Source organism: Lepidochelys olivacea, assembly GCF_965140295.1.
Source record: "Lepidochelys olivacea isolate rLepOli2 genome assembly, chromosome: 4".
Lineage (NCBI taxonomy): Eukaryota > Metazoa > Chordata > Testudines > Cheloniidae > Lepidochelys > Lepidochelys olivacea.
Genome location: NC_140414.1, coordinates 46,217,374 through 46,232,068, shown reverse-complemented (window position 1 = coordinate 46,232,068; position 14,695 = coordinate 46,217,374). Strand labels below are relative to the sequence as shown.

Sequence of the window (14,695 nt, the reverse complement as noted above, 5' to 3'; positions counted from 1 at the left end):
GCCAATAGAGTTGCTACTTTAGCTCAAGTGATAGAAATTTATATTGGGTTCGTAACACCTGGCGGTAATAATGTTTTATGGGAGTTCATAAATAATGATGATTCCAGGCATACTCTGAGCCTGCAAAGTGTTTTGGTGAAAGCAGGGCATGTACCCCTAACAGATGGTGCAGACCCCATTCCTCCAAACACTATCCTATAGGAGCAAAAATTATTAGGCAATGAGGTTCCATCCAGCTCCTTATCCATGTTGGACACTGACAGAGTAATGAGACATTACAGACACAGTCAATATTCCAGGTCCCAGGAAAAGATCCTTGCTTTTTGATATATCATGGATTTTTGAGAAGTTTCTCTATCTCTAGGTATCAGAATTAGACTTGCTTGAACAGCTATAACAACAAAATTGATTTTTAAAATTCAATATTCTCTACATTGCTTACCATAACTTAAATACTTACCTTTTACATTAAAAGTGTTAAGTAAAAGCTGTTAAATTATTAAATACCACATACTTACATATATGTCTGAAACAGCTACATAGAATGATCCGTCCATGTTTTTAATATATCATGTCGTGTCTGGGCACCTTAACTTCAGCCCCAATCAGAAACTTTGGACCAAGATTTTCAACAGTGACTCATGTTTTGGGTACCTGTGACCCAGGAGCCCTTCTATCACCAAAATATATTTTGTTTTCCTTTGGGTTGGCTGGGGCATAGGGCCCACAGTATCCATTGCCACCTTAAGAAATGCCTCCTTGATCACAGGTAAGGGCCGAATGGGAGTTTTTTGAGACCCTGCAGGTCCTTGGACTTTGGACATAAATCACAAGACCTGCAATAGTCTCCCATCTCATATCTGGCCAATAAAAGTTCCTTTTCAACCTTTCATAAGTCTTCCGAGTCCCCAAGTGACCTGCAAAAGGACAATTGTGGGGTAATGTCATTAGCTTCTTGCAATGCTTAACAGGCACAATCAGTTGCTTGTAAAGCTTTCCAGGATTTTTAATTTTCCCCATAGGACTTTCTGTATACATCCTTCCCTCCTCTTCAAAAAACCTTTCTCTGTTTCCCCTAACCGGGGTTCCCCCAAGGATAGGTCTCATGCTATCTAGGGGTGGGTCTGCTCTCTACTCTGGTGCAAATTCCTGCTGTTAGCTCTGATCGGAGCCTACTCCACTGGGACTGGGAGTGGCTCTGTCCCACTTGTCCTTGGAGAGTCCCTGTGTCTGTCTGATAAGTCGGGCCAAGGATGTCCCTTTCCCCTGAGCTGTTTCTCTGTCTTTACAATTCCTTTCTAGAACTACAGAGCACCATTCATTTTTACTGCAGGTTACTATATTAATAGCTTTAGACATAGTTAGTACATTACTTCCCACAAGAATTTCTGCTAGAATGCAATTCAATACACCAAATTTTAAAATGCCTTCCAGACCTTCGCACTCTAAGTACACTTTAGGTAAAACTTCCCAAAGCCAGGAGTTCTACCCTTTTTCCATACAGCATGCCAATCTCCCTAACAATGCCTTCTCTGAATCACTTACAAATCTAAGTTACCAGTGCTTGAAGTGTGAACCTTAGTCAACCAGCATGTTGTGTGAAAACCCTGTCCAGAGTACGCTACCTGTGACTTCTAGCTCAGGACACACACAACTGTGGTATTGCTCTGCCTCAGTTCCCTGACATAATAGCTTGTCTGTCTTGCCAGAGAACACTTTTGGACTCTGCCAGTCCAAATCTTGCTTTCCAAACCCCATTTCCTGAGGTCCACAGAGACATCACCCTGTACTGTCCAGTCCCTCTTACTGGACACTCACCGAAGTTATTGAGTTCACTACCACCAAAGAGACAGTGCATGCACCAGCATGTTAGGTTAGCTGAGGACTTGCCTTCCACTATTAATACACAGCACTGAGATGGTTTTGTAATAAAAACAAATTAGTTTAATAATAAAGAATAGATATTTAAGTGATAGGTATGGTTAGAAATAAAACAAAACACTCTTTCTAGGGACTGACACTCAATTTTAGCAAGTTACAATCTTTGTCTAAGCAGGTTTTGCACTTACATCAAGTTTCCAGCAGCTCTTGTCTTTCAGGCCAAGATGACCCAGCTTTCATAGGCTCAAAGGGTGCTGTCCCCTATCATCCTCTCAGTTATGGAAAACTAAATGGTCTTTTTGCTCCCCTTGTCTTCCTCAAAGTCCATTGTCTCTTCCTCTAGACCCAGAAAGGCTTCCTGGGGTGCTATTTCTATCCCTCACTGTGATTGTGTTTTCCTACCCAGCTTGTTTAGCTTGATGGGTTTGTTTACCTTAAATGTAAAAGTACTTTCATTGTTTGTTGCCTGTAACCAAGACATTCAGACAGGAAAATACATATTCTTTGTTTAGAACAGGCTGGTTTTATGTTTTGCCTCCCAAACACATTTTAAGACCATATTTCCAGCACACATCTATAACTCATTATGCACAACCCAGACATATATCACACAATTATTTTCAGGACTAGTGTGTCACCAGTTTATGTAGGATATCTTACATGACACTTTTGGGATATATATTGTGATAACAGCGTGTTGTGGCAATGAATGTGTCAGGCCTGATGTGAGTTAGAGTATGGGGGGAAGGGAGCCCTCTGCCAGTTGGCATTGAGGGTTTCTTGGGGTCACAGTACCTCAGTTTATGAGTGCCCAACTTCAGACCCCCAGAAGAGACCTGATTTTTCAGAAAGTACTGAGCCTCCACCTTTTGAAAGTCAGACCCATTTAAGGTTTTGCAAATTGGGCATCCAAAAATTGAGACACTCAATGACTAGTCACTTTTGAAAATCTTTCAAAGTCTGTGTGTGCTCATAAGTATCTACTTGGGAAAAAACTGCATTTCAATGCACCAACAAATACTTGCCTGTCCAAATATTTAGAGCTGAATAAGTAAATGACAGAGTTTATTAGTGCAATTGCATGAAGGTAAGTAGATTTTGCATTTCAAATTGGATCCTGAGTTAGGAAAATATTACATTGCTGCTGTTATTTATTACTTATTTGATATGGTTCAATGATTTCAAGGAGGCTTAAGCAAGTGGGCACTTTTGAAAATTCCATTAAGTGCCTATCTGCATCTCTGGGCAACTAAATACCTTTAGAAGCAGACCCTGTGTCACTTGTACTAATCAACAGTTTACTCAAAGTTATTCTGTAAAAACTACCTTAGTGTAATTTCAGGAAGAAGAAGCGAGCAATCATTATGATGGTGATGGTGGTGGTTTTATTTGCAGTCTGCTGGGCCCCTTTCCATGTGATTCACATGATGATAGAATACAGTGAGTACCTACCACACTTCTTAAATTAAAGCATTTCCTTTTGAGTGTTTCTTTTTCTTTTTAGTAATGGAATCACTGATATTGTATCAAACTCTAGTGCTACTGCAGCATTAAATTGTTTAAAGCACGCATGGCCAGCTAAGGTGAATATGTGCTTTTAAATCTGGAATAATAAACACTCTCTTGTGATAGAACAGTGGTTTTCAACTTATTTGTCGTTGTAGGCCGCATATGCAGCCTACAATGTGTTATGTGGGCTGCAGGTTGAGAACCACAGCGCCCCCAACCTGCCACAGACCATTATGCCCAGCACCCCCCACCCACAGACCCGTCCACAGAGTGGGGACAGGAGTAGAGCCCTGGGCATGGGGCCGGGCAACCAGGACCCAAATCCCGGACTCCACTGTGTGGGCTCAGGCAGCTGGGACCCGGATTTTTTTTAGCACATAGCTGGGCTGCAGTTGTGTGCTAATTGGGCTACATGAGGCCCACAGGCTGTGAGAACCAATGTGATAGATGTACATGCTCATAATCAACAGATTATTTGACCAGGGTGGGAGGGGTCTCTGAGTGGCAGAGAGACATAGCTGCAGCTTACACTGTAAATATAATTATCTAGCAGAAACCTCTTCTCAGGTATAGTATGAGCGACCCATCTTGTAGCTGAGAGATACAGAGTAGACCTGTATGGTTTATTTTTTTATTTTTTTCATAGATAGTAAATTTGCTGGAAAATGCTTCTTTGGGGGCACCAAATCTATTTGTGAATTTAAGTGGAATTCAGCAAATAGTTTCATCTGGGGGGAAAAAAGATTTTTCTCCCCAAAAAAGTTGAAATAGTTCATTTTGCCCATTGTTTCAAAACAATCATTTAGAAATGTAGCTATATTTATTAAAAAAACAACAACCAAACAAACTAAAAAAGGGTAAAACCCCCACCCTTAAATGAACTGAAAAACTGACTCAAAGGAAAAAAAATCTGTGTTGAAGAAAACATGCCTTTTTGGAAGATATACTTTTAGCCCTAAGATGTGACCAGGAAAAGCTGGCTTGTGTTATAAATGATGATGAAAGTACACAGACCATGCCTAGTGGATCAAATAAAACAATTTTTTTTCTTTAAAAAAATATTATGGACTATCGTTCCAGGAAACTGTACCATGTCTGATGTAGGATATAACTCTCCTCTAAGATTCACTGTGAATCTCTTTGGCAAGTTTATGCATGCAGTCAAAACCAGTTCAGCTGGGTTGGGGGGGAGTGGAAAGCTTCAGCCAGCCTTTAACAACTTTGTCATCTTCTTCTTGTGTTTTATGGTGAAGCAGACTTACTTGGTGAGTCTATGATCCCCAAGCACTGGACACCATAGGTAATTAAAAATTAAAGGCTTTCACTTTTAATTCATAGCATTCTGAAAGAATTTCAGTATTCTTTTTAATAGGACCTCATTTCTTGATGCTCTTACTAGATGTTTCCATGAAAAAATTTGAACTTTAAGGCCTCTATTTTTTTCCCCATATAAAATACCTCTTTCAATGGTGCACTCTTTGCACTCCCAAAGGAGATGATCATCTGTTTCCTGGACCTTGCACATCCCACATAATCTGTCTTTGTTTGTTTGTTAGAAATAAATTACTATTTAATCTACAATGGCCAGTTACAATTCTAAATAGTCACTACACTCTATCTCTCAGGGCCTTGGAGTATATCAGCATATTTTACTCTTGGGCATATTCTCCTTTGTTTCTTTTGCCCATAGTTCTTGCCATTCTTCTCAACTCATTTTAATTAGATTTTTAACCTCTAGTTTATTTAAAGGGCTCTCTAAATCAATTTACTCATTTTCAACAGCAATTTTTTTGCTATTTTGTCAGCCCGGTAATTGCCCACTACCCTGTGTGCGCTGGGATCCATGCTATTACTATGATTACACCCAACTACATCAAATCTATTGTTAACAGTAATATTTCATTCAGAATATCATTTCTGCTCTCTGAAGAGCCATTGCTGATTGCAAGTAGTCCAGAAAAGGAATCAGAGAAGATGACTGTAGCATCTGGGTGCACATCTATGAACCTATTTAATGCCAGCATTATCCCTGCCAATGCAGCTGTCAAAACAGCTATAAAATTTGATAGTTGTGCAGTTTGCTTGACTCTGAGTGCAGGAATACAGAAAGCTGTTTCCATTTTTCCTGTTCTTACATCTTTGTAGCAATGAGTATATATTGGACAGTAGCATTCCCATTTACCACCAATGTATTCATTTGCTATAGCTTGCACATGTAACGCTCCTTTTCCAATCGTAATATATTTTCCCAAAGTTATAGATTTTAATCTCTTTTAGGTCTTTGCTTGCACCAAGATCTTTTGTCCACACTTTAACCTTGCTTACATAAGGCATTCTGAGTTTTTGCCCTACACATTGCCCACTTAATTCCCAGCATTCATCCTATATTAGTTTGGCGTTTTCATCTTCACAGTTTCCAATGACTTTAACCCAAAAGGTTAAGTCTAAAAGCTTTATTCTTAAAGCAATGGACAGTTCACCGGCAGCTATCTACATTCCACACAGCGGTGCTGCGAGGAAGGCACCACGAGCAATTTGCAACCCCAGAGCTTGGACTGAGTCAAGCTTTCTCAAATTCATTTCTGAGGCTGAACCAAAAGCCTGGTACCTGTGCTGAACAATTGGTCTTATTGGAGTTCTATATAACATCACAAATACTCTCTTATCCACTCACCAGGAGGTTCGAGAAGTACTTCCAATATGATTCTTCCAAGTAAGCGTGCTATCAAATATCACGCCTAAAAATCTGTAGCTTTTAACTGTACTTGTTTGCTATCCATATAGATATGACTTATAATCTTTTAAAATTTTACTTTTAGTGAATATCATTCCCTTAGTTTTGTCAATTTAGAATTTAAAGCCTCACGTTTTTCCATTCTGCACCTGTCCTTAGTGCTTCATTTACTCTTTTAGCAGCCCTTTCCAGGTGTCTGTGACGCCTGTGGCAAAATCATCAGCAAATAAAGTGATGCCTATTCCTGCACTTACCTCTTTTGGAAGATCATTCATCATGATCACCCTGTGGAGTGCCATTTGTTAGTGTACATATATTGGAGTAGGCTTTTCCTACTCACACCTGCATCGTTTTCTTACTTAAGAAATCCCTTATCCACCTAGACTTCCTTCCTTTTATACCCATGGCAGCCACTTTATGAAGTAAACCCTCTCTCCAGAATATTCCATAAGCTGTTTCAATATCCAGAAAAGTTACTATCGTAAATTTAGGTTTCAGAGTAGCAGCCGTGTTAGTCTGTATTTGCAAAAAGAAAAGGAGTACTTGTGGCATCTTAGAGACTAACCAATTTATTTGAGCATAAGCTTTTGTGAGCTACAGCTCACTTCATCGGATGCATTTAGTGGAAATTTAATTTTCATACTTTTTTGTTTCCGCTTCTAGCCTTACAGTGTGGTCAATCACACGCCTTCCCCTCCTAAACACACTTTATGAGCTATTTATGAGTCTACTTCTCTCTACGTCTCGCACCAACCTCTCAGTTACCACTGTTTCCATGCTTTTACCCAAGCATGCTGCAAGGGCAATTTGCCTGTGTGCATCAGGTCAAGATCTCAGCTTGCCTGGTTTCCTTGCTGTAACAGTAACTGCATGCTTCCACTCGACTGACATATCACCTTTCCCCCATATGAAATGTTTGTTGTGTGGTGTGTAGTTGCTGGCGAGTATTTGCTTCAGGTTGGGGGGGCTGTCTGTAAGCAAGGACTGGCCTGTCTCCCAAGGTCTGTGAGAGTGAGGGATCGTCCTTCAGGATAGGTTGTAGATCCTTGATGATGTGCTGGAGAGGTTTTTGTTGGGGGCTGAAGGTGATGGCTAGTGGTGTTCTGTTACTTTCTTTGTTGGGACTGTCTTGTAGCAGGTGACTTCTTGGTACCTGTTTCATCTTCCTCCCACCTGTTCAATATCCCATTGTTTTCTTCAGTGTATTTTCTTTTCCTCTCACAGATATCTATACTCTCATTCTCATCATTACTAGCTCTTTCAGCCCTGAACTGAGTCAGCCTCTCTCCTTTATTTCCTCTCCAGGTTTGGCAATGGCTGCAGGTATAGTGAGGTGAGGCTACCTGGGCCCATAGACTCTCCTTTACCCCTTTTCTGTGAATGTGGGGCCTCTTTGCCCCATCACAGTCCCCAACTGGGGACAGCAATTAAGACAACTGGTATCAAATGAGGAAGACACTGACACCCGCTCCCAAATCTGAATTTAAAATGTCTCCTTCCTACTGTTGCTTCTTCTCAAGCCCGAGTCAAATCTCACAAGATAGGGAGTTGGCAGCCGCAAATCTATTCTTGTGCCCGGGGTCTAGGAGGCCCCTCTTAGGCTTGCCTTTCTCACACTCTCTCCTTTTATGGTGTGTGGAGGAGGAGCAAAGAACAAGCACTCATAGTCAGCATGTGAGTGCTGTGCTCAAGAAGTGGCAGAATGCAAGTACTGGAAATACTGGAAGTGCCATAGCACCTTCCAGCTCCCGCAGACAGTGCCAGAACAATGACCCTGAATATTCCAGCAGGACTATTCAAGCACTGCTCACGGTACTCTGTCTCCCTGTGGGGGCTCCTCTCACCCTGGACATGAAGGGTCTGCAGCTGTCAGAACTGGTTCTGCAGACAGTGCAATGCCAGAGTATACTACAGAGCTGCTTTGCTGCTAAGACATCCTCAGTGCAAATCAGAGACTACCTGTGGGTTTTGTCCTAAGTTATTTTTGGCTGCTGCCACAGCTGTCTCATAGAAATTTCAAACCAAATTGTGGATCCTGACTACTGCAGTCCTTCTTTGCTTCTACGTGCTTCAGACACCAAGGGTCTCCTTTAAAACACTAGCAACTAAGTATCAGCACAGAGCAAAGGGGCTGATGCATTTCTCTTCCTCACTACATTGATTAATCGGTTGAAAACACACAATTCACTACAACCAAAGCCATTCATACATTATATAAAATCACTTTTTTTGGAACTATTAGCCTGTACCTTAAGTGAGCTGTAGCTCACGAAAGCTTATGCTCAAATAAATTGATTAGTCTCTAAGGTGCCACAAGTCCTCCTTTTCTTTTTACTTCTCTCCTTGTCACTAATCACTCTCTGCTACTTGGACACCTCTCTGATCAAACTGCTTTATTGTTGAACAAAACAAAGCAAGAAACAAAAAACCCCCACCTGTCACCTTCCACTGTAAACTTGTAGTACGTAGACCCTATTTCTAGAATTGAAAGAGGAAAGTCACTTTTTAATATTTTCTGACACTGAATATTCAGAAATTGGGGTGAGAGCCAGATGAGAAATAATAGGTGAGAAAAGAGTTTATAGGGGCATGTACACTTGCATGTTCTTACAAATGTGTATGAATGGAGAGAGAGAGAAACAGAAAAAATTATGACAGGTTTCAGAGTAGCAGCCGTGTTAGTCTGTATTCGCAAAAAGAAAAGGAGGACTTGTGGCACCTTAGAGACTAACCAATTTATTAGAGCATAAGCTTTCGTGAGCTACAGCTCACTTCATCAGATGCATACTGTGGAAAGTTTAGATTTTATTATATACACACAGGTTTCAGAGTAGCAGCCGCGTTAGTCTGTATTCGCAAAAAGAAAAGGAGGACTTGGGGCACCTTAGAGACTTGTGGCACCTTGGTTAGTCTCTAAGGTGCCACAAGTACTCCTTTTCTTTTTGAGAAAAAATTATGTTGGGCCAATGTTTCCACTTGACGGAGGAAGCTGGTTTCCTGTGCTCTGTAACTGTCATCAAACACTGGTCTGATTACATCCATTTCAGTGTGAACTGTACTTATATACTTCCTGAATTTCTGTATTGATGCAGCATGTGACTGACTGAGATTATCAGTAAATACTGTATTTTAAAGCTGTATCCTGATTTGACCAATGTGGTTAGTTACAGCCAGACAGTAATCCATTCCTTAAGGAGATTTTGTGCATGCAACAGGACATGCATGTTTATATAAAGTACAGGTCACCCATTCCTTGAAGCCGAAACTCTGCTTCTACACTGACCAGAGATGAGACTCTGAAATGAATTCAATTCCTGGTGGACAAAAGTGAGGCTTGGTGAGTTAAGCACAGGATTGTGAGTTGGTTTCAAATTGTAATCCCAGCTCTGCTACTGATTCATTGCATGGCTTGTCACTTCCCCTTTCTTCCTTTCCCCTGTCTGTAAAACGGGGCTAATATTTACTCAGCTAATGATAGCTTGCTTTTATAGTGCTTTTCATCTGTTGATCTCAAAGCACTTTACAAAGGAGTCAGTATCGTTATCTCCATTTTACAAAGGGGGAAACTGAAGTACAGAGATTTACCCAGCAGGCCAGTGGCAGAGCTGGGAATAGCACCCAGCTCTTGTTAGTCCCAATACAGTGCACTCTCTTTTAGGCCACACTGCCAGCGACTATGTCAAGTGCTTTAAAAATGTGAAGTTCTCTATAAATACGCATGTTGATTGCTATTTATTTTAAATGGCTAGAGCATTACCTGCTTATATGTAGCCTGGATTGGACCCAAAGTGTGTGAGTACAGAGAAGAGAGCTAGTTTCCCACTGTGTGAGCTGTAAAAAAGGCAGAGGACGTGTTTGGTGACAAAAACAGTGTTTACAAATCTGAAGTGAAGATAGAACATGGGGGATAATGGCATTTAAATAAACAATGTATGTAACTGACTGGTAGCTTTGTGTCATTCAGCTGTCTGTTAATTTTACAATTCATAAATTGCAGTTTTCAGACTATCTTTATACGACTGTATTTTGTTTTGCTTTCTGGTCAAAACCCATTATTAAAATGGATAAAACATCTCATAACTTTTTCTTGAAGCTGAACAAGAACTTCTGACCTGCAAGGGTGGGGATAGTGTGTGGGTATCTATATAACTATATTTCCTTTTTCCCAGGTAATTTTGAAAGTGTGTATGATGATGTCACAATCAAGATGATCTTTGCTATTGTTCAGATCATTGGGTTTTTCAATTCCATTTGTAACCCTATGGTATATGCCTTTATGAACGAGAACTTCAAGAAAAATTTCCTCTCTGCAATTTGCTTTTGTATTGTCAAGGAAAACCCATCCCCTTCCAGGCGACTTGGAAACTCAGGGATTAACATGATGCAGCAAAAGGCAAGTCTTTCTCAAAGAGAGCCCGCTGCTTTAGACGAGGCCAGGAGAGAAGCATTCAGTGATGGCAACATTGAAGTCAAATTCTGTGATCAGCCAGCTGCAAAAAAGAATACAAAAAGGCAACTTGCTTTGTTTGCTTCTGAACTCACTGTGCATTCTGCATTACAGAATGGACACTAGCATCATGAACCGTGGTTGGGGTTTTTTTTTTCAGTATTAGAGAATTGCTTCCTATATTTGATATCTTTCAGCAAACCATTTTATTTTATTTTCTAGTTTGCACATTGAAGTGAGAAAAGAGAATATATTTTATGTTTTATGGCAATGCTAGAATATGTTTTCAAAACAGTAATATATTTTTCAGGGGTTAAGAATAAAACTTTGGAAAACAAGTTCTATTATGATTACTAGAAATATTTTTCTTATGCCAGATTCTGGCTCTGTGGGGTTTACCCCCGAATGCGGGCAAACTAACATTGTTTTTCTATTAGCAACTCTGTTTACTTTGTGCCTGTGTTCTGGCTGGCCATGGGAATGTGTACAGCTGACTGTGCAAATTGCCTGAAGGTATAATCAATGGGGTGAGCACATACAACTGGGAAGGTCTGGATTCCGTATGGACTATGCTACTTCTACCAAGGCCTGCCCGCTGCAGTTCAGTGGACAAAGGGACTGCAGATTAGTCTGGGAGGAGGCAAGATTGAGACACATCAGGTATATTATGCATTTTTCTTGTGCTATGTATGTGAAAGGCCAGCCAGAATTCGTCTGTATGGAATAAGACTTAAACACTGTATGCATACTAAGGCTTTTGTTAAGGGAAGTCAATTTGATATCAACAATATACTACTTGTGTGTGTCTAACTGATGTGCTGTCATCACAGGATAATTAACTGAATACAAATATAAATGTTACAGTGGACTGGCCTGTAAACTGCATCACTTTCATTGAAAAATGCACAGAAGTGCAGTAAAGTCATCAATACAATGTAGAAGCTGGAGGATGTGCTCACGAAAATACAGTTGTTAGTTTAAGGTCCCAATTTAGATACATTGCCTGATTAACTGCAGCAATGCCATCACTATAGGGCATGGGTGGGCCCACGAGCTCCCGCTGGGGAGCGGGGTCTGGAGCTTGCCCCACTTCAGCACTCCAGCTGGGCCACTGGGTCCAGAGTGGGGGGGCGGGCGGCGGGCACCATGCGGCTCGGCCCTGCTGCGGTGCTCCAGCAGGGCCACTGAGTCCGGAGGGCTGCACCATGTGGCTTGGCCCGCTCTGGTGCGCCAGGTGGGCTACTGGGTCAGGGGCTGCTCTGGTGCTCCAGCTGGGGTGCTGGGTTCGGGGCCGTACCATGCGGCTTGGCTCCGCTCCGCCGCTCCAGCCGGGGCACAGGGTCGGGGGCCACACCACGCGGCTCCCAGAAGCAGCGGCATGGCCCCGCTCTGGCTCCTATGTGCTCCAGTGGCCTCCTCTAGTGCTCCAATGGGAGCTGCAGGGGCGGTGCCTGCATAGGAGCTAGAGAAGGGACATGCCACTGCTTCCGGGAGACGCTTGAGGTAAGCGCTGCTTGGAGCCTGCACCATGCCCCAACCCCCAGCCCCAGCCCTGACGCCCCTCCCACTCTCCAAACCCCTCGATCTCAGCTCAGAGCATGCTCCTGCACCCCAAACGTCTCATCCTCAGCCCCACCCCAGAGCCCACACCCACAGCTGGAACCCGCAGTACTTCCCGCACCCCTGCCCCAACCCTGATCCCCCTCCCACCCTCCGAAACCCTCGGTCCCAGCCCAGAGCACCCTCCTTCACCCCAAACTCCTCATCCCCAGCCCCACCCCAGAGCCCACACCCCCAACCAGAGCCTTCACCCCCACCCCAATTTTGTGAGCATTCATGGCCCGTCATACAATTTCTATTCCCTGATGTGGCCCTCAGGCCAAAAAGTTTGTCCCCCTCCCTGCTATAGGGCCTGTATAGAGTACAGGGCCTGATCCAATACCCACTGAAGTCAATAGGAGTCTTTCCATTCCTTTCAGTGGGCTTTGGATCAGGCCCCTTCTCAGTAAAATCATAAGTAGAATCTTCTAGTTTTATTTTTCTGTGTAGCATTTCCTTACTCCCTAAATGGATTGCTTTCTCTCCAGGGATAGCCCAGTACTCACTCACTCCGAGTTTTTAGCAAACTACAAGGTTGAAGTGGCACACAGTGAAAATGTGAAGTCAGTACAAATGTGAACTACTAGAAGTGGGCGAAAACTAGAACTTTGAATTTGAACTTCTTGCATTTCTGGGCCAGGGAGAAGAAGCATGTTTAGATTCTTATCCTCTGATATGATTACACCAGAATTGATTCAAAATTGGATCCAAAACCAAAAATTGCTTATTTTTTTGTTTCAGTTTAGATGCAGCTGGAATCCCTGAACAAGAGGTCGAGATTTCAGTGCCCTTTGATTGTCACCTCATACCTCACCCTAACTGTGATTAGCTGAATTCAAATCTGAGAGATGACCCTTCCCACTACTCTGGCATTGTAATTTACACCTATCTTAAGGCTCCTTTACACTGCCAGTGTTGTTAAGGGAACTTAAATGTAAATGAGAATCTGACCCTAAATCTGTTTCACATCAGAATACTTTCACATTTTCACATCTGAAAAGAAATTTCAGCGCTGGTTTGAGAGCCTATTTTAAAAGGCTATTTATTATTTATAGGGCACAAAATTGTCAAAAATGATAAAATGATAGTTTAAAGTTACATACTTACTCATAAATGGAAGCCAGATTTGAAGACAGGTGACTCTGATCTTATTTACACCAGTGTATGAGTTAGATAAAATAGTGATTTCAGCAGAGCTCCAACTGTGTAAATCAGTGTAACAGAGATCAGAATCTGGCTCAGAGACAAACACAGTAGTAGAGAACATTACTGGCAAACTTTGGGGACAATTTCTGCCCCTGGCTATACATGCCCAATTTCCTCTGAAGTCTGTTGGATTTATGCATCTGTCTGAGGAGATTACCTGATCCTAGCTTTTGGTTTTCATGTTTCCAACCGGCAGGAAATTGCTCTGTAAGGCTTTTGTACATTTATATTGTGATTGGAGAATGCAGCTTAGTGATGGTAGTTTGTTCTCATATACTGTACATTAACTGGGGGAAATTTTCTGGTCAGTGATATGAGAGTCTGTTCTTTGACAGATTCTGTAACTGAAAAGCACCCTGTTATTTGTAGCTTTGCTTGAGTCTTTTTGTTTACTTGCACTGATAAATTCAAGGACAGACTTTAACCAAAAATATTCATAGTTATTTTGTCAAATTTTCAAGTGAACGCTGCTTTGTGTACTGCTTATTCTCTTATCATAAAGCATAGTATATAAAGAACTGAATATGTGGCACTGTTTAAATTTTACAGTAAAAATGATCTGCTGTAGCATTGTTCACATTGTGATGCTCCTAATGGTGGTGCAAGAGCGTAAATACCAACCTCAGGGCAGACTGTTAAGAAAACAGGGCACAAAACCCAAATTGTTTGAGTTCTTAACTTATATTTCACCAACACAACTGCACCAAGTGCAAACTCCTCAGGCACTTCAACAGCTTTAACAGAGTCTTAGATAGTTCCCTTGGGTGCTCTGGTCTGTCTTGCCACCCAGGTGAATGCATTGCTGTGATAGATGGCTCTTTAAACCAAGAATCACAGCAATATTCAGATTACTCCCAGTCCCAAAGGACCAGTCATTTACCCCAGATCAATTGCGCTTTAGGTCTCACACCAAGGATAATGCTTATAGCCAATCCTATAGTAAAGGATTTACTAAATATTTATTAAATAGGAAAAGGATATTAGACACTTATTTACAAGGCTAAGGCAAGCAAATATAGACACACTGAGTTACAGCCTTAGGTTATAAAGGTAATTGAGGCTTCTATAATCAGCAAGATTTGTCCTTTGGGGTAACCTAGGCTAAGCAGCTGGGGATCTCTTGCTTATGCCTCGAAACCCCTTGCTTCCCAGAGTCCCAGCAACATAGAGGATATTAATTCCTTTTGTTTGAGGTTTTTATCTTCCTCCGGCCATGTGCTCTCTGCTTATGGGAGTATGGGTGGAGCATGAACCACTGGCTTGGGGAGGCTAGCGCCCAGCCCCGCCCCATCTGCCTGAAGTGTTGCCCCTTCCATGCC

General features: G+C 41.9%; 1 protein-coding gene across 1 annotated transcript in view; it reads left to right on the top strand.

The window, feature by feature from the left end:
• QRFPR (pyroglutamylated RFamide peptide receptor) overlaps positions 1-11,451 on the top strand; it is a 49,716-nt gene extending 38,265 nt beyond the window's left edge. Inside the window, exons 5-6 of the mRNA XM_084625651.1 lie at positions 3,224-3,321; positions 10,294-11,451. Coding sequence (XP_084481777.1) covers positions 3,224-3,321; positions 10,294-10,697 — 502 coding nt within the window. The 3' untranslated portion in view covers positions 10,698-11,451. The remainder of the gene's footprint in view (positions 1-3,223; positions 3,322-10,293) is intronic.
• The last annotated feature ends 3,244 nt before the right edge of the window (positions 11,452-14,695 follow it).